This window comes from Drosophila gunungcola (assembly GCF_025200985.1).
Source record: "Drosophila gunungcola strain Sukarami chromosome 3L unlocalized genomic scaffold, Dgunungcola_SK_2 000009F, whole genome shotgun sequence".
Taxonomy (NCBI): domain Eukaryota; kingdom Metazoa; phylum Arthropoda; class Insecta; order Diptera; family Drosophilidae; genus Drosophila; species Drosophila gunungcola.
In genome coordinates this window covers 298966-321126 of record NW_026453181.1, presented here as the reverse complement: position 1 = coordinate 321126, position 22161 = coordinate 298966, and the positions used below count along the sequence as shown (strand labels likewise).

Below are 22161 nucleotides of genomic sequence, written 5' to 3'. Positions count from 1 at the left end.
AAATACAAGTACGAACTCCGATTAGATAGGGACACGCTTCAGACATTTGTACACCATTAGTCGGCCCAAGAATACTTGTTTCGCTCTCTGCGAACTGGAATGTGTTCGAGTGGTATTATTGTATGACCACAATTACATATTTATTTATCTATCTATCTGATAGCCGGCGGCGCTCTTATCTAGCCTTTGTTTACGGCCAATCTAGGCAGAAGTTGCCTTCGCTGCGACAAAAAGGGGTTTCCTGGAAATGTGGTCGCTAGAAACCCAACCAAACGTATTGGAATGTCAAAAAGATCCACCCCGTAAATCACATGGGCAATAAATATTTATTCAGCCTGTGCAGCAAACACTTAGATTAAGCCTTAAACTCCGTGGAGAGCCAAACAAAATTAACATAAAACAAATAATAAAATTAAACTCGACTTAATTGATTTGTCCATAAATCTCGCGCCTCTCCTCGCATCCATCCTCGTGTCGGGCGTTTCTACTATATGGTATAATGCTATAATGCATTATCGGCCAGCAGCGTGGAGCACTGCAGTCGACGTCGCTGCCCAGAGATTGTCGCTGCTGATTGGGAGCTCCACGTTGGCGGGCTGGCCACTTCAAAAGCGGCGGCGGCGGCGACTGCGACTGCGACGTGACTGCGGCATTGTTTACAAACAAACAAGTTGCGGCGGCAGCCAGTAGCCACCGAAGAGAGATACGTCTCTTGCCGTATCAGCAGTGGATACTTTTGGCGAAACACTTGGCCAAAAAATTCCTATCATTCAAAGGCCGAACCGATTTCCCGGATCGGTGCTAAGTTGCACAACCGATCGCTTTGGATTTCGAAAACCGCCGGGCATTGCTTGTGGGTGGTTGGAAGGTGGGTGGTGGTTCGGTGGTGGGGGGTGGACAGTGGCATATCAGGTAGAGAGTGCGCCGCGCGCTTATCACATATTTCTGTTCGCTTCGATTTCTAAATGGAAAAATAGTCGAAATAGCAGCCGGCAGGCCGATAAGCCTGATTATTTCCCCGTCCGCCACTTTTCCAGCTTAGTGTCTTGGTGGCTTGGTGGCTCAGTGTCTCAGACGACGTGGGTCAGGTCACTGGGCGGAGTGGAGGGGCGCGACAGCTGTGCTTTGTAGTCATCCTCCTCCTCCTCCTCCTCCTCCTCCTCTTGGGAGTCGTGTGAATCGTTTGAGACCTCGGACTCTTCCCTGGAGTCCTCCACCTCCGAGTCCTGGATGTCGTCCAGCGGCGTGGTGGTGGTCATCGAGGCGGCCGCCGCCAGGAAGTGCACCTTGGCGGAGGCCGGCGAGTTGTTGTTGTCCGCCATCAGTTGGTGGTGGTGGTGCAGGTGGTGGCTGTAGCTCAGGGAGGGGGGCAAGTGGCTGCCAGAGGAACGAGGATGGCGGCGCACTAAGTCGCCCACGTAGGCGGCGGTGAGGATGGCATAGGTCATGCCCAGAAGGGCGCCCGCCAGGACGTCGGACCAGTGGTGCCAGTAGTCGGCCACCCGGCTCAGCGAGACGCAGAGGGCGGCCATGAGGAGCAGGAACTGGAGGACGTGGCGCAGGACACGCACCCCTCCCCGCCCGCGCCACACGCCGTGGACGTAGAGGGCCAGCAGGAGCATGGAGTAGAAACTGAGGCTACTGTGCGCACTCGGGAAGCTGACATGGAGCTCGCGGATCTGGCGCATGGAGAGGTTGGGATTGGAGCAGTGGAACTGCTCCACATACAGATCGGCGTTCTGCGGGTCGGAGCAGCTGCTGTTGTCGTCCAGCCTCGGCTGGCAGCCGTGGAAGAAGTGGGGTCGCAGTCGACCCACCGCGTGCTTGGCCAGCTCCGTGGTCAAATAGGTGGCCACGAAGCCGAAGCTGAAGGTCGCCTCCGCGCGCCACAAATTGCGCAGATAGAGCCGCATGCGGAAGCGCTTGCAGATGCGCATCACCTCCACCACCGCCACGAAGAGCATCGGGAGCAGCAGCATCAGCAGCAGCAGCATCGGCACCGTGATGGTGCACTCCCTGTAGGGATAGCGGATGCTCAGGTCCGAGCAGAAGAAGCCCCTCTTGAAGGTGTGCATGACGAATGGTGGATGGATGGTTGGATGGATTGCTTTTCCGGATTAGCTGGTCTTATCGCGTGGGTTCAGGCCAATCGCTTGACACTTGGCACTGGTTTCTGTGACAGTACATTTGTTTGTGCCTCACGCCCAATGTCGCGCTGTGGCCATTCGTTCATTCGCCCCGCTTATTTTTTTCGGCTGTCACACAAATTGCGCACTTACTCGCACTGTTGCGATTTTGCTTTCGAAACACTCGCGCACGACTTCCCGGGCCGAGTTCAAAGGGGCTTTTCCTCGCGGGAAATTAGCGAATTACCTTAACAGCCGGCTGTCAGTCTGCACCGCCTTGCGGCCCGCGAGTGAACCGATGAACCAATGGCAGCGGACCAACGGACCAGCGGACCAGCGAACCAGCGAACCTAATACCTCGAACCTCGAACCGCTTTGTCCGCACTCCGTTTCGACGTCTATGGGGCTCTGGGCCGCTCTGACGCTTTGTTTGGGATCGTCGACGAATGTGACTAGCTAGCTGGCTGTGACTGCGACAGCGACTGAGACTGAGACTGCGACGGCGACGGCGACGATCGCTGCCGAGCTGCCGGTAGCGACTGCCCCTCGATCGAAGCAGGCGTTCGCCTCTGGCCCGCTGGAGTGGCTATGGTCTACGGTCTACTGTCTGCGGGCTGCGGCCCACGGCCTACGGTCTTCGGATCGGAGAACCCAACCAGAAACTGAATCTGAGACTAAGACTGAGACCGAGACCGAGAGAAGGCCCACCGCGTCGAAGGTTGCCAGCGCTGAGTTGGGTTCGCATTGATATTGTGTTTCAATGGTACTTGTACTCCTTATCACGACCGCGCTGCTCTCAGTTGGCTCGTACACTCGGAAAGTTTAAGAGAATTCACTAGACTAAAAGTTGTTAAGTTCACATAGGAATTCTAAATAAAACTTAAATGTCCATAAGGTATGACTACAAGATTTTCTCAGGAATTCATTTACACAGACTTTGTCACACAAACAAGTCGCGTATTTTTGAATTTTTTTCAGATAGTAATTTGTAGTTTTGAAGTCTTTCTATATATTTTTGGAATCTTAAGTTCATAGAGGTCTTTCGTAACTTCGAGTAATGTATATGAGGGGTCTGGATGGACTGTTTTATTTTTAAAATATTATGGCTTGAGTAGAAAACCATTTTTGTGGTAAAACAATTAGGAACAAATATTATGTAGCTATGATAAAAAGACAAAAATTAGTATATTATATTAATTAACAGAACAATGATAAGGACAATGAAACTACAATTGAATTTAAAAAGAGTCCAGCTCATTTCTAAACAAAGATATTTTGAATTATGATATTCCTCCTGCTATTAAAAGTATACCACATCCAAAAAAATTTCAACAGAAAAACAACAAACAACCATTTTTTTAATTTTCGTTTTGAAAAAATGGTAATTTTTGGTTATTTCGAAATCTGAAACTGAAAACTAAAAACTGTGAAACATAAAAAAACTATCTAATCATAAGAAATTTATACTCTAAGTGTATGGTTTTTTGTTTCGAATGCTTCTTTTGGGAAATTAACAATTAATGGCCAATATTGTGAACGTCCGAATCTCGTAATGTAATAAGTCTTTGCATTTCTTTAAATTGATTTGAAAATGTATATATATGGTTGGACGTTGCATCTTTATTAAAAATATTATAGGTTATACTAAACTTTTTTTGGCACTTACGTTTTATTTTGCTGTCAAGAGAATATCTTTGGCGATTACAATATAATTGATTATTTTGTAAATATTTATGAAATATTTCCAATTTTATATTCAATAAACAAAATTTTCAAAAATCGCTTAAATTGTTTAGCGGCTTAGGGTCGACATACACAGAGTGGGTTAAAAATGAAATTAGTGTGTTATTTTGTTCAGTGTACGCCCGCTCAGGCTCACGTCTCTTGTCGCCTGTTGGCTTTGGCACGAATGTTGCTAATGAGGAAACTATTGAATTGTTTCAAGGTTTGCTCTGCTCAGTTTGCTCAGTTTGCTTAGGTTTGTTTGCCTGCGACTTGGCATTTGCGCATAATGAAAGAGTTGCATTCGAGTCGCTCGAAATGCGGACGCCAAGCAGATGGATGTGGATGTGGATATGGATGTGGATGTGGATGCGAGATGGAGGCGAAGGCGAAGTAGAGTGGAGGAGTATTCCTCCTTCGGCTGCCTGGGGTGGCCTTAGGAGTAGGTCATTCCAACGTGACTTAAGACGGTTGCCGCTGCGCTGCGTGCCTTTGTGGCATTTGTGTTGTGTTGATGTAGGTCGTTGCTCGGACTTACAGTGAGTACAGTGAGCGGGATCTGGGCGGAGTGGGTTCTTTGGTAATGGAGACGAAGGCAAACACTGGCCAGACTCCCAGCTGGAGCCGCAGTACATAAACTGCAGCCAGTTTATGGCCACTTTGTATTTGCACTACGAATCGGGCTTCTTTATGGCAATTTTCAGCTGCTCAATTTACATTCGAATTGCTGTGCTTTGCAACTATTTGCTGTTAATTTATGCTAATTTCGGAGCCCCACTGAAAGGAAACTACTCCAAGAGTTGGTCGGACAATGCCAATGCAAATGCAAATGGCCGACCCAAGTATTCCTGGCTTAATTCAGTTAAAGTCGACACCTTGAGGGCAATTTCGGATGGAAGTGGAAATTATTTGCAAACTATTCCGATATAAGCAATTTACCGACTAACCATCGTTACCATCCATGTAAGTTTAATGTATAAGCGAAAGCTGACACATGTTTTTTCTTATTTACAATTGTAAATTCAATTTTATTTATCGAAACTAATAGCAAATAATTAGTTTAAGTAAGACATGAAAAACGTGATATTTTAAATGTTTAATTTTATAGTGCAACAGACTTGAAGCCATGCTTACTTAGCCAGAAACTTGGAAACAAGTTTTGTAAGAAGAAATGCAATCTTAACATTAAATGAGGTTAAACCATGTAATTATTGGGTGTTCATTACTTTGAAAAATAGTAATTGTGGGTTGGGATAACCGAAACCCCGAAGTGATGGCCAAATTGTCCCCAATATAGCTAATAATTATAGGGCTATCTCGTTACACAACACAGAACGGTAACCGCTAGCTCGGGCACACTGTAAGCCGATCTCCACAGCAGAGACTCCAGCAGATTCACCAGATTAACCAGATCCGCCCCTTTGGCCAGATCGTCTGTGTGGAAAGTCGTATCAATGAACGACCGCAGCACGCGCCAAGAAACGAGTATTCAAGACCATTATTGTCATCATCCAGCCTGCCTCGAGATCGTAAGGTTTCTGGTTTTATATGGCAGCGGGAGCTTCTTTGGTGACACCTTCGACTGAGGCGACACTAAATCAAATTTATTATTGACATAATTTGTTAAATACGCAGATCCAGCGGCTATTAGCAACGACGATTACACAACCCCCGCGATTTTCTGGGTACGAGTAAATAACATCTACGCCCCCAGTCCGCAAGTCCCTCGCTGACTGAGGTAAACAAGAAAGTCTGACTCGGCACATGTCTGGTTGGGATTCGGTCTTTGCGAACCCAAGAAGCACTTCCTGTCTAGTGAAAAAGTTAAACTGCTGAGACAAGTTATTAAAGAACCAGTGTTTTCATTTCTGCCACTATTGCTGATTAGGGGAAATTCACTCGGCGAGGTGTGAGCGTGAAATCGCGATGCCCAGCTGATAGGTGATAGCGAAACGGACGCAAATCGGCGGAAACACTGCGACGCAGTACGCAAGTGAGGAACTTCTGGCGATCCGATCCCATTTGTTTCGATCCGATAAAGATTTCGATGCAGTGCAGTCCCCCTCCCGGGGGAAGCACTTGGCATTGGCATTCCGCGATTAGCATGGGGAAATCTGTTTGCGCTGCGACAATATGCCGTTGTTGACATTACGAGTTGGCGGGTATAGTGTGAGTTTACAAGGGGCTGGATCTAAAAGCGTTAGAAACGAAGTGACAATCAGGTGAAAACAGAAAAGGAAGCATGCTACTTGGACAGGAAGTGCAGTAGTTCGGCCACCTTTTGAGCTGTGAACAATTCGGAATGACGTTTCTAGATCGATTCGGTGATGAAGCAATTACAGCATGCCACAAAACCCCTCAAGGTCTGCGAACCTATTCCAACGCAAAGTGTTCGCGGATTGAGCAATTTAACCGAGATCCACTGGAATTGATTTTAATTCCTTGCACGTGCAATGCACCCAAGCGATTGAGAGCCAGAAACCTCCTCCAATATTAATCAAACCACCAGTAATTAGTTGTGACGTTACGCGATTGGCGCTGTTAATAAAAAATATCTTGCAAGATTTTCCTTGCAATCGCCACTGTTTTTTTTACTATTAAACATATTTAAATACACTTTTTTCTTTATGCCTTTTAGAAAGTTTACAACTTTATAGCCGTTTTCTTCATTTATTATAAGTAATAAAAAAATAAGTTCAAATTTAGCTGTCGATATACCTTCTTATTCCATTAATAGTATGAATGCGATATTAATAAACGACGGCTACGATTTTTTCTTGTTTATTTATTTATCAAACAAACAGTGAGATCAGGAAATAGTAACGATCGCACCATCAACATCTTAAGCTTCTTATATTGAAAAATAAATATATTTTCGGGTAAGCAAATAAAAAATTTCTCTACAATTTTCTCATTCGGTCGAACGATTTTTATAATAATAAAACATGTACGTTTGAAAATACAAAAAATGAATATTTCAAATTTTGTGAGGGTATGTTTAGAAACAATAAACTTATATTTTTTTCAATTATGTATCCGATTGTTCCGATGTCAGCTATATGATATAACAAAGCCGAAAGGTTTGAAAATCTTATTATATGAATTAAAATTTTTTTTTAAGTCTAAGTTTAAAATTATTTGTGGCATGCCGAAAAAATTCAAACATTCATTTACTGTTTAATATTCTTTAGTGAACATTAATTAGTTATTTTTATTGCGACAAAATTCAAAATGGAGGCTTTAATTGGCCTCTGCACGCTAAACATCGTTTCCGGATTTCAAGGGTCAAGTCTCTTGTAGTGAACTTATTTGAAAAATGGTTTTCGTTTATTAAAGTTGATAAAATTCTCTATTGTTTATATTGAATTAAATAAAATGATACTTATAAAAAAAGTTTTTCTTATATTGTAATTCAATGTTGCTAAAAATTTTTAATTTTGGTCTTGTCCATTTTTATAAGCCGTAAAAAAAGTATGTTCAAAAATGAAATAGAAAGGAATGAAAAGGAACAATAGGTCAAAAGTTTTCGCGCTACAAATAAATTAATATTTATCGCATCGAAAAGTCTTTTTACGAACATAAGACTTGCATTATCAGTGAAAAAAATAATTTTTTTCGTCAAAGAGAAAGAAAAATTTCCTTAAAACTAAAAGAATAAAATTTGAGAAAAAAGGGTAAAAATTACCACCTGAATTTCAAGGGACTTTTGAGAAATATAATACATGAACGACCTATCTAATAAAAGTCTTTGAGGAAACTTAAAATTTAAAATTTTTCTCAACCTATTATTATTAACCGAAATAATTGTAAAAGTCATTTCCAAAAAGTTATTTTAGATTAACGTATTCTAAATAAATAAATATGAAATCGGTTAGCCTTGGTTCAAATGATCAGATAAGTTACAATAATTTAAAAAAATCGAAAGTAATAAATATGCAACATAAATCTAATCCATACTTGACAATTTGCTCATAAATAAAATATTATGTTCCTAAATCTGCTTAAAGTCTTGGATCAAATGACCAAATTATCGCTTTAAAATTCATAAAACTTAAGTGTTTGTTTGCGTTCAAATCACCATAATGACTGAATTACCAAGCAAATAATGAAATTATCTTTTTAATAAACACCGAATAATGGTCGAGGCCCGACGTTCATTTTACAAGCTAACGAGCCGCATCGCTCCCGCCCTGTGCCCAACCTCGTCTGCTGGTCGTTTCAATTAGCAATCCCACAAAAAAAACCAGCGGATAGAATCTCCAAGCCAGTTTCTCCCCTCGCCAGGTAATACTCGATCGATCTGGGGCCAAAGCTTTAAGCTCTGGGGCAGACGTCACTCCGCAGAAGCGTCGAAGGCACACCTGACTTGGCGACGTCATAGAACGGCTGTCAGCGAACAGGTGCGAAATCACCTGCAGTCCGGCAGCGAGCCCCTGGGCATTCTGCCGCTGCGGTGGTGCGATCGTTGCCAGGGAGTGAGTCACTGGCCCAGAAATTCCTAAAAGTGAAATTCCCAAACGCTCACAAGTCAGCGCCAATCGATGAACGACTCACCAGAGCAATTAACCAGCGGCAGGCCGAAATTGCCACACTTGAGTGGTGCCCATCGTGGGTCCAGTGGGTTTTCCAGCCTTTCTTGCGTCGGTTCCACTGGCTGCCCAGCTGCCCACTAGGAAATTATGCACACGCACCCGAAAAGTGCAGTATCCGAATCTGCAGCGAAAGGAGAAGACGGCGAGAACCCGCCGAAGACTCTCTCCGCAGAAACCAGTTTGCATCTTTCCGGAGTCTTATCGCTGTGGCGAGATTTTCTCTTGAAAACCAGTTTCTCCATACTATAAACACTGGGTGTTGTTTATTTTTGCGCCGATTGTAGATGAAATATGAGTGCTTAAGTTTGCATTTCATAGGCTATATAGGCTGGAGCTTGCGTTTCTGGTGTCTCCACTGCGAGAATTTTCATAGCCCACCACCTAGAACTTGATTGCCTTTTGTCTGCCAATTGGCCGAATGTTTCTCTGACTCGCTTGTAATTAGCTGAAGAGGCAAACAAACAACAAAGACGAGCTAGTTGCCCCAGCAACACCAGCAATAACAACAATAACAACAGCTGTCGTCGGAGGGGACTCACCACTCACCACTCACGCACCAGCTTTCAGCCGACGGACCGCAAAAGCTGGCAGAGAGCGGCAGAGAGCGGCCCCAAATCACGGCCAGGTTGGGCGACTCACCAGCCTCGCTCGGTTAGTTAAGCGCGGTGTGCCAGCCGGTTGAGTCGATCCGCAGCTCGCACCATGTCCAAGTACTCGAAGCTGGCCCGCGGGCTCTGCGACCTGCTGATCTGGGCGGCCCTCAGCGTGGCCAGTCTGCTGCTGCACAAGCTGGTGCGGCCCTTCCGGCGCGGCTTCTTCTGCGGCGACGAGTCGCTGGGCTATCCGCTCCGCGAGAGCACCATTGGCCACCAGCTGGTCATTGCCATCGCCCTGGCCGTGCCCACGGCGGTGATCGCCGTGGTGGAGCTGTTCAAGCAGCTGCCCGGCGCTGGGCCCACAAGGGAGTCCGGCAAGCGGGACGGCTGCCGGATGGGCCAGCGCCTGGGACAGCTGTACCGCCAGGCCCTGTTCTACCTGTACGGCCTGGCCATGGTCACGTTCACCACGATGCTCTCGAAGCTGTGCATCGGACGGTTGAGGCCGCACTTCTATGCCGTGTGCCAGCCGATGCTGCCGGATGGGAGTGGCTGCCAGGACGGACAGAATCTGGGCCGCTACATCGACAGCTTCACGTGCAGCAATGCCAACATGAGCGACTTCCAGTTCCGGCAGCTCAACCAGTCCTTCCCCAGCGGCCACGCCAGCCTGGCCATGTACGCCATGCTCTATCTGGCCATCTACCTGCAGGCGGCGCTCAGCACGAGCCTGTCCAAGCTGCTGAAGCACCTGCTGCAGTTCCTCTTCGTGATGTTCGGCTGGTACGTCTCGCTGACGCGGATCACGGACTACCACCATCACTGGAGCGACGTCCTGGCGGGGGCGGCCCTGGGCGTGGTCTTCGCCTGGCTGACCAGTGCCTATGTGGCGGACCTGTTCGCGGGACGGCGCTGGCAGAAGGCGGGCTACTCGGCGAACACGCTGCGCAAGGCGCAGGTGTCGCCCAAGAGCTCCACCAAGTCGCAGGCAGGAGGAGGATCTGGAGGATCTGGAGCAGGGGCACAACCGCCCGCTCTGCCGGCCTACACCTTCGGCACGCTGCCCTACTTGGCCGCCCATCCGGCCCAGGCGCAGGCGCAGTACGCCCAGCCGTATCACAACTACGGCTACGTGCCCTGAGCCACTGCCGCCGGATTCCATTAGCAAAACTTAGCTTAGAGAAGCCCCACAAGCACACACACACGATCGAAGACTTGCACGGAATTACTGTTGGTTGTCTGTATTCTAGCGAAATAAATATTAAAATATATATATAAGTACGATGCGAACACGCAGCTGGTTTTGGTCTGTAGAATGGCGAATCGAACATTGGGCGCATAACTCGACGGAATAGAAAGTGTTTTATCGATTGGCAGATGATGATGGTCAACTTTGTATACGTTTGAAAGTTGTGGCATCCCAAGCTTTTAATAGCTGAGTATGAATCGAAGTTTGGGCTTACCTGCAAAGAGAAAAAGAACAGAAGGCGTTGGGTTACAACGGATTCGACACATTCCGAAGGGGTTACAACAGACATATTCTAGGAGATAATACAACTTAACTAATTATGGCTTCTATAGAATATAGGTTTCAAAAATTAACAGTTAGTATTGCTTTTGTTCTGAACAACACAACAAGTTTAGAGAGCGCAAAAAACACCTGCAAGACTTGGCCCAACCTATATAATAATGGGCTCCAGAATTACACTACAACAAATATTTGAAATTTTCAATACATGTCTTAATTTGAAAACTAGACAGCTATTTTATTGTTTTTAGCCCATTAAGGGAGAATTCTGATCCAGATGTAAAAAATGAATAAAATTGTTAGTAATCATTTTTGCACATGTTTTTATTGACATTTTAAAAATTTAAAAAAAAAATAAAAATAAAAAAATACAAAGTTCGCCGAGATACAGGCCGGTGAATGGCGTCAAACAAAAAAATGTATTAAATTAAACTATCTGATATGTTATATCTTAACTGTATTTTAAGACTAAGGGTTGGAAAAAATATTTAATTTAGTCTCCAGGAGCTCCTATCAAAAACGTCGTTTTGCGGTGACAAATATATCTTTAGACTGGATCTTTTGAATTTAAAAAAATCAAACAGATTTCGACTTGATAACCAAAAAATTGTTTTACCAAATCTTTTCGACCTTTTCAAATATTTTAAAAATACTTATAGTCAACATATGTTTAAGTCGGAGGCAGACGCGATAGAGAATTGTATAAACAAGATATCAACCAAATTTCAAAGGAATCAGCTCAGTGGCTCTTTAAATAAGTTTCAAAAAAAGTAGTTTCGAGAAAACGAGTTTAATGTTTGTGAAATAAATCTAATGGCCCGTACAAAAAGTTGGCTGTGTTATCAAAAATAATTCGAATTTTGAAAAATCTTTTTAGGATCATATTTTTTAAAGTCTAAACTTTCAAAATATGAAAAAAAAAATTAATCAATTTTTTAAAAGTTTTAGACCAGAATACATCTTTAAGAAATCGGGTCTTAGTATTCAAGTATGAATACCAGTTCTGAATAAACAAATCGATGGATATATTAAAATTAAGAAAAATGTGGACCTACATTTTTTTAGGATTTAAACTTAAAGAACAGAAAGGGTTTTATATATTTGTTTTATTTGCAAAAAATTTAAATATTTACAATATTTATACATATAAATTCAAGTAAAATCAACGAACATTTTCCTGGTCTAAGAAAATACAGGAATATTTTTGAATTTTGAAAAGGTCGAATTTGAACTTTTAAAAATAGTTTTCTGATGTGGGAATAAATTATCTAAGCCTCGGCATATTTAAGCAATCGATAGGCGAGCGAGACCAACGGCCTGATCAGAGGGAAAATCAAAACAAAGGTTTGTGAAACAAGTTTGTGCCACACAAAGTAGCCACCAACACGGCTAGATGGCTAGATGGCTGGATGGCTGATGGAAATGCAAATGAGCCCTAACCAGGTCGAAAGAATCCGACAGCTCCGGTCCGCGCGTTTCCCAGTTTCAAAATGTGCGGCAATCCGAACACGCGTCTGCTCTCGCGGCTAGTCATTGACTTCCTGCTCCTGCTGGCTATCTACGGAGCGGCCCTGGTGGTGCTGCCCCAGCAGCTGGCCACCGCCCAGAGCGGCTTCCACTGCAGCGACGCCAGCCTGAAGTACCCCTACCGCCAGCCCTGGCTGACCAAGGTGCACCTCACCGTCGCGGTGGTGGCCCTGCCCGCCGCCTTCGTGCTCGTGGTGGAGATGCTGAGGGCCGCCGTGGTGCCCAGTTCGGCGGAGCTGAGGCAGCGCTTCGTCTTCGTGGGCGTCCGCATCCCCAGTTTCATCAGCGAGTGCTACAAGGCCGTGGGCGTGTACCTCTTCGGTCTGGGCCTCACCTTGCTGGCGATCCGCCTGACCAAGCATGCGACGGGCCGCCTGAGACCCCACTTCTTCGACATCTGCCAGCCCACGTGGGGCGAGGAGGGTGAGAGCTGCTCCGACTACTCCGCGGAGAACTCCACCCGCTTCCTCGAGCACTTCGCCTGCACGGAGTTCGCCGCTTCGCAGGACCTGCTCGCCCTGGTCCGCCACTCCTTCCCCAGCGGGTTCGCGTCGAGCACCTGCTACGCCATGGGCTTCCTGATCCTCTACGCCCAGGCCCGACTCTTCGCCCCCTGGCTGCGGCTGGTGCGGGCCACGCTGCAGCTGGCCTGTGGATCGCTGGCCCTGGTGGTCTGCTGGGAGCGCATCTCCACCTACCAGAACCACCTGGCGGATGTGGCGGCGGGCGCTGCCCTCGGCTCTCTAATCGCAATCTTCGCCACCGTGTCGGTGGCCCACTTGTTCGCGGAGGTGCGGGTGAAGCGCCGCCAGTGGCCGAGGAACGAGCAGATCTACGGCTACGCGGGCTACTACAGCAGAGCCACCTACGGGTACTGATCTAAGGGGGCAGGGTTGGCCTAACTACACTTAGCCACGGTAATAAAACGCTTTTAATTTATTGACGCAACCAGTTGGTGTGAAGCTAAACTTTAATTGCATGTATGGGTCTGCATCGATTCTTGCTTATTGGGTTTGATCCGGCTCCGATTCCACGTCCGTGCTATTTAATAATAAATGAAAACATTTCATGTGACAAAAGGGATCTAAAGTTTCGTGTTAGGCTGGGCTTTCTACCGACTTAAAAAAAAAATAAATAAATAAACTAGAAATTTATCACAGTTATTATATAACGAAAGTTTATTACATACTCCAAACAAATCCAAGATCAAAAATTCTCAGTTTAAGTTCAATTTACTTAGTTTATATACAAATTTTCAAGAACCAGAAAACTCAAGTGTAGTATAGAAGTCATTTTTTTAAAGAAATGTTGTTGTCAGAATGAGAATAATTAAAATAAATCTGCCAAAAATGTAATTCTCATTTTCATTGCAATTTAAATGTTTATTATACATACAAATTTAGTTTGAAAGCAATCGTTTCCCCTCCTTCTTAGGCCTTTTGAGTTAACTTGTTTGGCTTTAATTTGATTGTTTAAAAACATAATAAATTGTTATAATATTTTTGCGATAAATAACACAGTTTTATGTAAAAGCACTTGTCTGCCTTAGAATTGAAACCGGAACCATACGCGTTTATCCTCGATTTGAGAATTCAAATTTTTAATTTCTTTTATAGCAGCTATTGTGTCCTTACATTCTAATGTTGATATAAGTGTATTTTTGAAATCGTATAAAATATCTTTCGAAATAGGACATAGCTTGATTATAAAAATTTGAAATGAGGTCGAAAACTTTTTAATAATATTATAATTTCCTCTGAAAGGGTATACAAATCGTGAGTCCCTTTAAAAAATTATGCTTACTCACAAAATTAACCACAAAATTAACCACAAAATTAGTCACAAAAAAAATGAAAATTACTATTTATTTATAAAAAGAATTTGGTGTTGCGCTAACACTTGAAGTCAATGCAAAAGAATGCCAGCGAAATTACATAAAATTGAAATGGCCTTTGAGATCTATATACAAAGCCGTATTTTATTCTGTAGCTTGAAGTCCCTTTATCGAAACAACGAAGATACTTCAGATGGCATCAAAATGAGGTGCATATTTCTATGAGATTTTTAGTTTTGTAATCTCATAGTCTAGGGAATTATTTATAGAATCTTCTTTTGTTTCGGTTTTCGATATTCGATAATTCGGCTTCAAACCTTTCAAGCGTGACTGCCGATAGCCAGTAGAAGAACCCCCATGCTGGTTTAGCCACGTTCCGAACCATTGCTTACGATCCACACAACAAGTGGCTCGCGATCGCCACTTTCTGATAAGACGGCTGACCACTGTCCACAAACGCTCTCTTCCGCACTCTCCCGCCTCTCTCTCCCTCTCACTCTCTCTGACTAATGAGTCTCTCTCAATAATCGCCGGTACAAGAACAACTCCATAGATTTGTTTACAAAGCCAACAAGTCGTTTGTTTTCATTTTCATCATTCAGTCGCGATCGCGAAGCGGCGCTTAAAAGTTAACGGCTCGGATGAAACAAACAAACAAAAGTTGAGCAAAAAGCAGTAGTGAAGGTGCACGATTATTTAATTACACGGCTGAGTACGTGACGGCCTAAAAATATACAGAAAACGTGATGACATTAAATCATAAACCCATCTTCTCGGTTCCATAAAAAGTGAGTTAATGGGCCTAGGACTTATTTAGCTTGAGCTCAAAGTTCACAGGGCACTTTAAAATAAATGGTCGCAAACAAGCGCCAGGGAGCCCTTTTTTGAATGCGTGTCTTTGCTCCACAAAGTCCAGCATTCAGTATTTAGGAGCTGAGGGGAGGGGTGGGGAGGGGAGGGAATGCTGCAGATACTCACAATACTCACAGAGGCAGGCCGCCTTAATTCAATCAAATGTCGCTTATTCATTCAATTAAAGGTCGCGCCATTTGACGTCCCACTATGAGTGCGTCTGTGAATACGAATATCAAAGCGAGTGAGTGTGGCTGGAGCCAAGACTGGTCTCCGTTTTTATACCCTTGCAGAGGGTATTATAATTTCAGTCAGAAGTTTGTAACGCAGTGAAGGAGACATCTCCGACCCTATAAAGTATATATATTCTTCCGTCTACGCAAACTAGTCTCTCAGTTTTAAAGCTATCTGCAGTGAAACATTCCCAAAAGTTGTCTTTCTATTGCAGGTAGTATATAAGTCGGAACGAGCCGGATCGGACGACTATAGCATATAGCTCCCGTAGGAACAATCGGAAAAATAAATAAAAAAAAATTATAACTTTGCTGTTTTTTAATTTTTGTATTAGTTCTACGACATATAGTAATGGTTAATTATTTCAGAATTACGTTTTAAATTTCATCAAAATCGGACGACTATAGCATATAGCTCCCATAGAAATAATAAAATTATATAAAATAACTATCTAATAATTGAGCTGCAAATCATCATAGCTTCAATGTTCTTAAACACATACGCAAGTAAATCATAATTTGAATGTTTTCAAAAATATTTAATTCTTGCAATAGCTGTAAGGGTATATAAACTTCGGCTTGCCGAAGATTGCTTCCTTTCATGTTTAATATAATTGACAGTTAAACTTTGTGCACATGTGCGGCAGAAACTCCCACTCCACTTTCCCCACACCCACACCCACTACCACCTCCCACTCCCACACCCACTCCCACTGCCAGGGATGTCATGCAGATCAGGAACTCGGAAAGTGGCGGGCGGGGGGCACAATGGAGGCCATTCTTGGGGAGAGATTAGCGCTCCAGCACCAAGCAGAGTTGCAAGTCCGCAGCCCCGATAGTGCGAATCTTGTGGAGGCGCGCCTATGCGACGGCTGGCTGCCCTAGAACAGTAGGGAGCCACTCAGTGAGTAACCCCTGAGTCACGCCAGTGGCCCGGCTTGTTGACCCGCTCCTATCGATGCTTGGCTAACACTTATCAGCAGAAAACCGCTTCAAGATATCGAGAAGACACCGTTCTAATTGGCCAAGCGGAGGAACTGAGTAATCACTCGAAAGCGCTGAATTGCAATGATATGGCACTATAACACTCTTATTTATCTTATCAAAGTGATCTTGAGCTTGTTTGAGCAGCTACACTGGGGAAAACTATTTTTTTTTTTGTTCAGAATTGTATTATTAGGGAAGAAAGCTTTTATGCCCAATAAAAGTCTTGATTTTTAACCAATCCCATTTCTTCATTTCAGTGTCTTCCTGCTTTGTCTAATCTAGAACTGCAATAATATCTAGATCCCCGCCAACTACCATAAAATAGGCTATAAACAAATTGCTCTGACGCAGAGAGCGTTGGGCAGCCAAAAACAATGAGGGGAGAGACTCAGTCCCAGTCGCAATACCGCCTATCAAATGAGCGTTAAATTAAAAGAACGTTACCCAAGCGCCGGCGGCTCAGTCAGCCACTGACAACGAACCCGAAGCAACGAACGACGCGACCGCGACGGGCAAAAAGCGAACCGAACGAAACGAAAAGCTAATTACCAGCGGGCATTAAGGCCACTTGGAATATCAACTAATTAGAGCGACCCAGCCACGAAATGCGCGACGCGCCCGAAGATCAGTCCACAGCCGTTTCCCTGCCCGCCCCGGTCGTGGCCGAGTCCACTGGAGCGGACCGCCGGATGACCCGGCGGCTGCTCATGGAACTCCTGGTGGTGGTGGTGCTCGTGATCCCCATCTGCGTGTACGAGTTCGCCGTGGACCCGGTCCGTCGTGGCTTCTTCTGCGACGACGAGAGCATCGGCTACCCGTTCCGGGACAACACCATCACGCCGGTGATGCTGGGCCTGATTGTGGGCCTGCTGCCCGTCCTGGTCTTCGTGGTGGTGGAGTATGTAAGCCACCTGCGTGCCGGAGACACCTCGGCCACCGTGGACCTGCTGGGCTGGCGCATGGCCACCTGGTACGCGGAGCTGGGCCGCCAGGCCTGGTACTTCTGCTTCGGCCTGCTGCTGACCTTCGACGCCACCGAGGTGGGCAAGTACACCATCGGCCGGCTGCGGCCCCACTTTCTGGCCGTGTGCCAGCCACAGCTGACGGACGGCAGCCTGTGCTCCGACCCGGCCAACCTGCACCGCTACGTGGAGAACTACGAGTGCGTCGGCGAGGGCTTCACCGCGGACGACGTCCGACAGGCCCGCCTGAGCTTCCCCAGCGGCCACTCCAGCCTGGCCTTCTATGCCATGGTCTACATGGCGCTCTACCTGCAGTGCAAGCTCTCGTGGCGCGGATCCAAGCTGAGCCGCCACTTTGTGCAGTTCGCCCTGGTGATGGTGGCCTGGTACACGGCCCTCAGCCGCGTGGTGGACCACTGGCACCATTGGTCCGATGTCCTCTCCGGCTCGTTCCTGGGCGTGGCCGGGGCGCTGATCACCGCCCGCTTCATCGCGAGGCTATTCGATGAGGGGACCCATATCGCCATCCTGACCGGTGGCCTGCGAAGGGAGAACACGGCGGCCACGCTGCAGGAGGAGGTGTGTCCCAGCACGCCGCCACCCTACTCGGCGAACAGCAGCTTCAATGAGGACCAGTACTGCACGAAGGTCTGAGGGAGCCGCTTGGCTCTGGGGGCCATGTAAATTCGAAACATTCCAAAGGTAGCAATAAAGTGTGGATGAACCAGCAGCCCGAGTTGAATCTGTAGCACCACCCACTCACCTCGTTATAGAGCATTAGGGTTAGACATCAGCCATTTGTATAGTTCATATGCAGTCCCATCTTACTCGTAAGTCGTCGTATTATTATTTGTGTATTGTAATTGGTACCAGTAAAATAAATAAGTAAGCTGAATATTACGCATACTCCCACTGTGTTGTTTTAACCCGCTCCATTGTTTGCGTACTCGCTTATCTGTTGTTCGTATTCTTTATTTGTTAAGTTTTCACATTTCAATGTCGTCTTGACAATCAGCCACAAGGTATTCAGGCAAGTATTAATGTATTGAGCATTATTTGGTAATATTACCCAATTTATCTTATGTTTGACACATATCAATAATAGTCCACTTTAAAATGGTTCGAAGACTTTTAGTGTCAAGTATCATTGACAAACTTTCGAGTTTTTGATTAGGAGTCTTACATTATATTTATAAAGAACTTTATAATTTGGTTTCGTAATACATCGTGTATGCAGTGCTCCAGTTGTATTTGCCTAGACGAAATCATTTTTAACATTGCTGTTTTCCGCTCCAACTATAATCCTACACCAAAAAAAAAGTCGTAGCCTAAAATAAACTAAAGGCCGTATAAAGGTAAAAGTATTAATTTTACTTAACAATATATACTTGGTGTTGTTTTTTACTATCGAAAGTTTAGTTTTAATACTTTTTCGACGGATTATTTATTTTGCAATACATCGGGCACTTCAATAAAAATTATTTTCACCCTCCTCTAACAATTTTAGACATCTCCCATATGACTGTTTTTATTAGGGAATATTTTAAAATATTTGAGCAGGAATCTGTATAATTTTCTTCAATGAAAGCCATATTATGAGTATTCCGTGATTTATAAGCCGATGGACAACATTCAGAAACAAAATGACACCTTAAAAACCTATTTTTCCTAGAATTCTGTTCAAGAAATACAAGTACTTATGCTTTAAAAAATAATTTCACTATTTTAATCAGGACCGCGTATAGCCGAGCCTAGTCGGAAAAACATTTTGAGAAAAATAAATTTTTGTATTGTAGAATTAGTTAGAATAAGCTTCACAATATCTTTAAACTTCACTTGCCAGTCTCATAACCATAGAAAGACTAGAGTGCCTAGAGTTTTCACCGGCATTGGTTCCAAAAGCCGCTATGAGCAATTCAATTTTTATGTTTTTTTTTTCCTTGTTGATCTCATTTATTAAAAAATTTATTTATATTTTACTTCCCGCCTAAAAATTTTTTTATTACTCATCTGGCGCTACTATTTTTATGCACATCCCATGACGAACATAATTTTAGAAAATGACAAACATACTATTTTGGTTTTTCTTTATTCTATTAAATTGTTTGAACACTGTGATGGAAACAGTTATTAAACAATCATTTAAGCAACAAAAAAAAAAAAAGAACACACAGGAAACTTTAAAGCTGAAGCTGCCTGTTTTCAGTTTGGGTAAGTAATCTGACACCGATTTTCGCACAGTGCTGTCATACCTGGCTGCGTTGGCTACTGGCATCGGCTGGAATGTGTGCGGATGGCCATGATTCATCAGCGTTTTGGTGATTTTGTGCTGCGTCAGAGGCGCTCAACAAGAGTTTGTCTTCCCCGAAACTCTTCTGCAATGATGATGATCGTGAGAAGGCGCCGCAGCTCTTACGACTGTTCAATTGGTGAACCTAGCTCATGAATCAGTCGATGTTAATCTGATTTTGAGGGACCCCTGACCCGACAATTAATAACATTTGAAGAGAGCTCCACAGAGCGATGGCGAGCTTTCCACAAACTTTTTCTGTGCTTTCTACACTCGTAAAAATATTTTTCGCCCTAAATATTAGATAAAACACCACAACAAATAGTTTTTAGGGCTACTTTTCTTATAAAGAGAAATTTATTCTTAAATCTAGTGCGATTTCATCCGAGCATATGGCAACATTTATTTTTAATTTAAGAGTGTGTACTATACTAGAACGATTTGTAAGTGCATCGCAAATAATAAACTAAAACTTTAACTTGAACCCAGTCAAAGCTTTTTTAACTAAATTTAATAAATTTATATTTTGAAATTTAAGCTTAAACTAATAGACCAGCAAAACAGAAATTAAACTAGAAACAAATATTTTGCCTTTGGGTAAAGTAAATTTAAAAATATTATTTCATTGCCATATCAGCGTGCAGGGCAATTAAACTTTTTCTCAAAACAGTACATTTATTGATTTATATATTTATTTCTCTAGTCCATTAAATAAATTATCATTTATAGTATTTTATTTTCTGTTATAATTTTCGAATAATAATTTGCATGTTAAAAGCAACGTATGTAAATGTTTGTTAAATAAATAATAAATAAAATACTTCAAGATAAGAAAATTGTTTCAGCAATAGAATGTATGTATTTGTTTTTGTTGAAATAACAAAAAAAAATCTAGCTTAATTTAAAAAAAGAAAGAAATTTTAGAAACTCAAAAATAAAAATATTTTCAAAAAAAAATTTTCTTAATATGTGAAAAATCGCCTTAAATTTAAGAAAATCACGCTAAATTTAAGAAAACTTCGTCATTAATCTAGGAAAAATTTGCAATAAAATCGTTTTTGTGTCGTTTTTTAGGGCGAACATTTTTATGAGTGTAGGGGCTGCGGTCAACGTAAGCTGAGATCTGGGTTCCGCAGTAAACAGCAACTCGCGTGTTTTGCAGCAGTGGTTTTCATGGCCAGTCGGGGACAAGGTGGCGATAATAGCGACAGCACGTGCGTGGCAACAAGTTGATATCTGATAAGAGTGCAAAACAGCTAGCTTTAGCTCAGCGATCAAAGGCGATCACTTTGCTTTCGAACCGGGATTTCCATCGAACGGACTACAAGTATATTGTCGACGTCAGCTCGAGCCCCCTTTTGGCTGGAGTCTAATAATACAATCAGTGACAACAATGCGAATTGTTTATTAATAATTCGACTCAGCTCAGATTGCTGGGGGCTGATGTCCGACTTCGACCCGCGCCACAGATCAGTAGTCACTGAGTCGTCGAATCGAGCGCACGGCATCCGGATCGAGCACCCAAGATGAGCTTCAGCCTTCGCTTCCGGCCCCCTGTCCACCTGCTGGTGGACGTGCTCCTGCTGGGCCTCCTGCTCGTCCTGGTGGAGAACTTCGCCCGCTTCTGGGGACCGCCCACGAAGCGTGGCTTCTTCTGCGACGACCAGTCCTTGATGTACCCGTACCACGAGAACTACCGTCAGCCCCACGCTGCTCCACTGGCTGGGACTCTACCTGCCGCTGATCCTGCTGTTCGTCCTGGAGAGCCTCTTCTGCTACCAGGGGGGCGTGGACCAGTGGGCGAAGCTCTGGCCGTTGCAGAACACAGGTGCGCTGGTTCCTCTACGGCTATGTGTTCAACGACCTGCTCAAAGGCATTGCCAAGCACACAATCGGACGCCTGCGGCCCCACTTCTTCGCAGTGTGCCGACCCCACTTCCCGGACGGGACCAACTGCTCCGATGTGGCCCATCGCGGGGAACTGGTAAGGGGGGAGTACCACGCGGACTACACCTGCCGGCCCGATCTGTCGCTGGCCAGCGAGGACATGATCCGGGACGTGAACGTCTCATTCCCCAGCGGCCACTCCGCCATGGCCTTCTACGGCCTGGTCTTCGTGGCGTTGCACCTGCGCCGCCGACGCTGGCCCCTGGATGGCTCCCTGCTGGGCCCCGTGCTCCAGCTGGCCTGTGTGGCCGTGGCCTGGTTCGTGGCCCTCAGCCGGGTGATGGACTTCAAGCACCACTGGTCAGATGTTGCGGCCGGCTCGCTGCTGGGTGCCGGCACCGCCCTTGCGGTCGTCCAGGCTGCCGCCTGCGTGGAGCGGCGGAGGAGGTGCCCGGATCCGGAGCAGGCGGCCTCGACCGACGCAGAAAAGGTGGGTGGCCAACAGGTGCCGCACGATTTGTGTCTGGTTTCGTGCCAGAGCTCTGATTAGTCGGGCTCCGGCACTGGTAGTCTAAGGTTGACAATAAAGTTAGTGACAAGAGAAGCTCAGTGGTTGGAGGGGAAGGTCGGGGGGCGGCAGCTCAGTGGAACCGCAACCAATTAATCATCTCGCATCTCGTGCCAAATCGGTGGAAACTGGTAACATCAAGATCGTTCGAGCGTTTAATCGCCTGAGTTGAGTAACAGAAAAACAGTGATTAGCTAAGCCATTGCATTGACAACAAACATACTTTTTGCTCTACAACTTGCGGTCGTATCAATATCAATGTAACCCACTAGTACTATCGTTCTGCTTAAAAGGTGATGACAATTTTGTGTGGATACAGCAATTACATATATTTAGTCACGCAATAAGGAACTAACTTGGTTGATGGGGGATTTTTCAACGTCTTGCTTAGTAGGGGAAAAAAAAATAGATTTCGTTGGAAGCTGTCAATCTGCGTTCCACGAAATCACAACTATCT

General features: G+C 44.8%; 5 protein-coding genes across 5 annotated transcripts; 4 read left to right on the top strand and 1 right to left on the bottom strand.

Annotated features, from left to right (window-relative positions):
• Window positions 1-307: 307 nt before the first annotated feature.
• Window positions 308-2829, bottom strand: LOC128259727 (putative phosphatidate phosphatase). The gene has a single exon (XM_052992276.1). It carries the CDS (start codon window positions 2073-2075, stop codon window positions 1071-1073), a length of 1005 nt encoding a protein of 334 aa, XP_052848236.1. The 5' UTR covers window positions 2076-2829; the 3' UTR covers window positions 308-1070.
• A 6246-nt stretch (window positions 2830-9075) lies between these two features.
• LOC128259725 (putative phosphatidate phosphatase) lies at window positions 9076-10322 on the top strand. The gene has a single exon (XM_052992274.1). The coding sequence runs from the start codon at window positions 9143-9145 to the stop codon at window positions 10175-10177; it is 1035 nt and encodes a 344-aa protein (XP_052848234.1). The 5' UTR covers window positions 9076-9142; the 3' UTR covers window positions 10178-10322.
• A 1490-nt stretch (window positions 10323-11812) lies between these two features.
• LOC128259728 (putative phosphatidate phosphatase) lies at window positions 11813-13213 on the top strand. Its single transcript, XM_052992277.1, has one exon. It carries the CDS (start codon window positions 12055-12057, stop codon window positions 12967-12969), a length of 915 nt encoding a protein of 304 aa, XP_052848237.1. The 5' UTR covers window positions 11813-12054; the 3' UTR covers window positions 12970-13213.
• A 1321-nt stretch (window positions 13214-14534) lies between these two features.
• Window positions 14535-17689, top strand: LOC128259726 (putative phosphatidate phosphatase). Its single transcript, XM_052992275.1, has 2 exons — window positions 14535-14713; window positions 16255-17689. The coding sequence occupies exon 2, from the start codon at window positions 16603-16605 to the stop codon at window positions 17611-17613; it is 1011 nt and encodes a 336-aa protein (XP_052848235.1). The 5' UTR covers window positions 14535-14713; window positions 16255-16602; the 3' UTR covers window positions 17614-17689.
• A 2759-nt stretch (window positions 17690-20448) lies between these two features.
• LOC128259729 (putative phosphatidate phosphatase) lies at window positions 20449-21740 on the top strand. The gene is given in 3 exon segments (XM_052992278.1): window positions 20449-20943; window positions 20945-21076; window positions 21078-21740. Coding segments are annotated over 3 exon segments (909 nt in total). The 5' UTR covers window positions 20449-20775; the 3' UTR covers window positions 21687-21740.
• Window positions 21741-22161: the final 421 nt, after the last annotated feature.

Coding starts and splice junctions, on each gene's coding strand:
- LOC128259727 (XM_052992276.1), bottom strand. CDS start 2,075: ATGCACACCTTCAAGAGGGGCTTCTTCTGCTCGGACCTGAGCATCCGC.
- LOC128259725 (XM_052992274.1), top strand. CDS start 9,143: ATGTCCAAGTACTCGAAGCTGGCCCGCGGGCTCTGCGACCTGCTGATC.
- LOC128259728 (XM_052992277.1), top strand. CDS start 12,055: ATGTGCGGCAATCCGAACACGCGTCTGCTCTCGCGGCTAGTCATTGAC.
- LOC128259726 (XM_052992275.1), top strand. CDS start 16,603: ATGCGCGACGCGCCCGAAGATCAGTCCACAGCCGTTTCCCTGCCCGCC.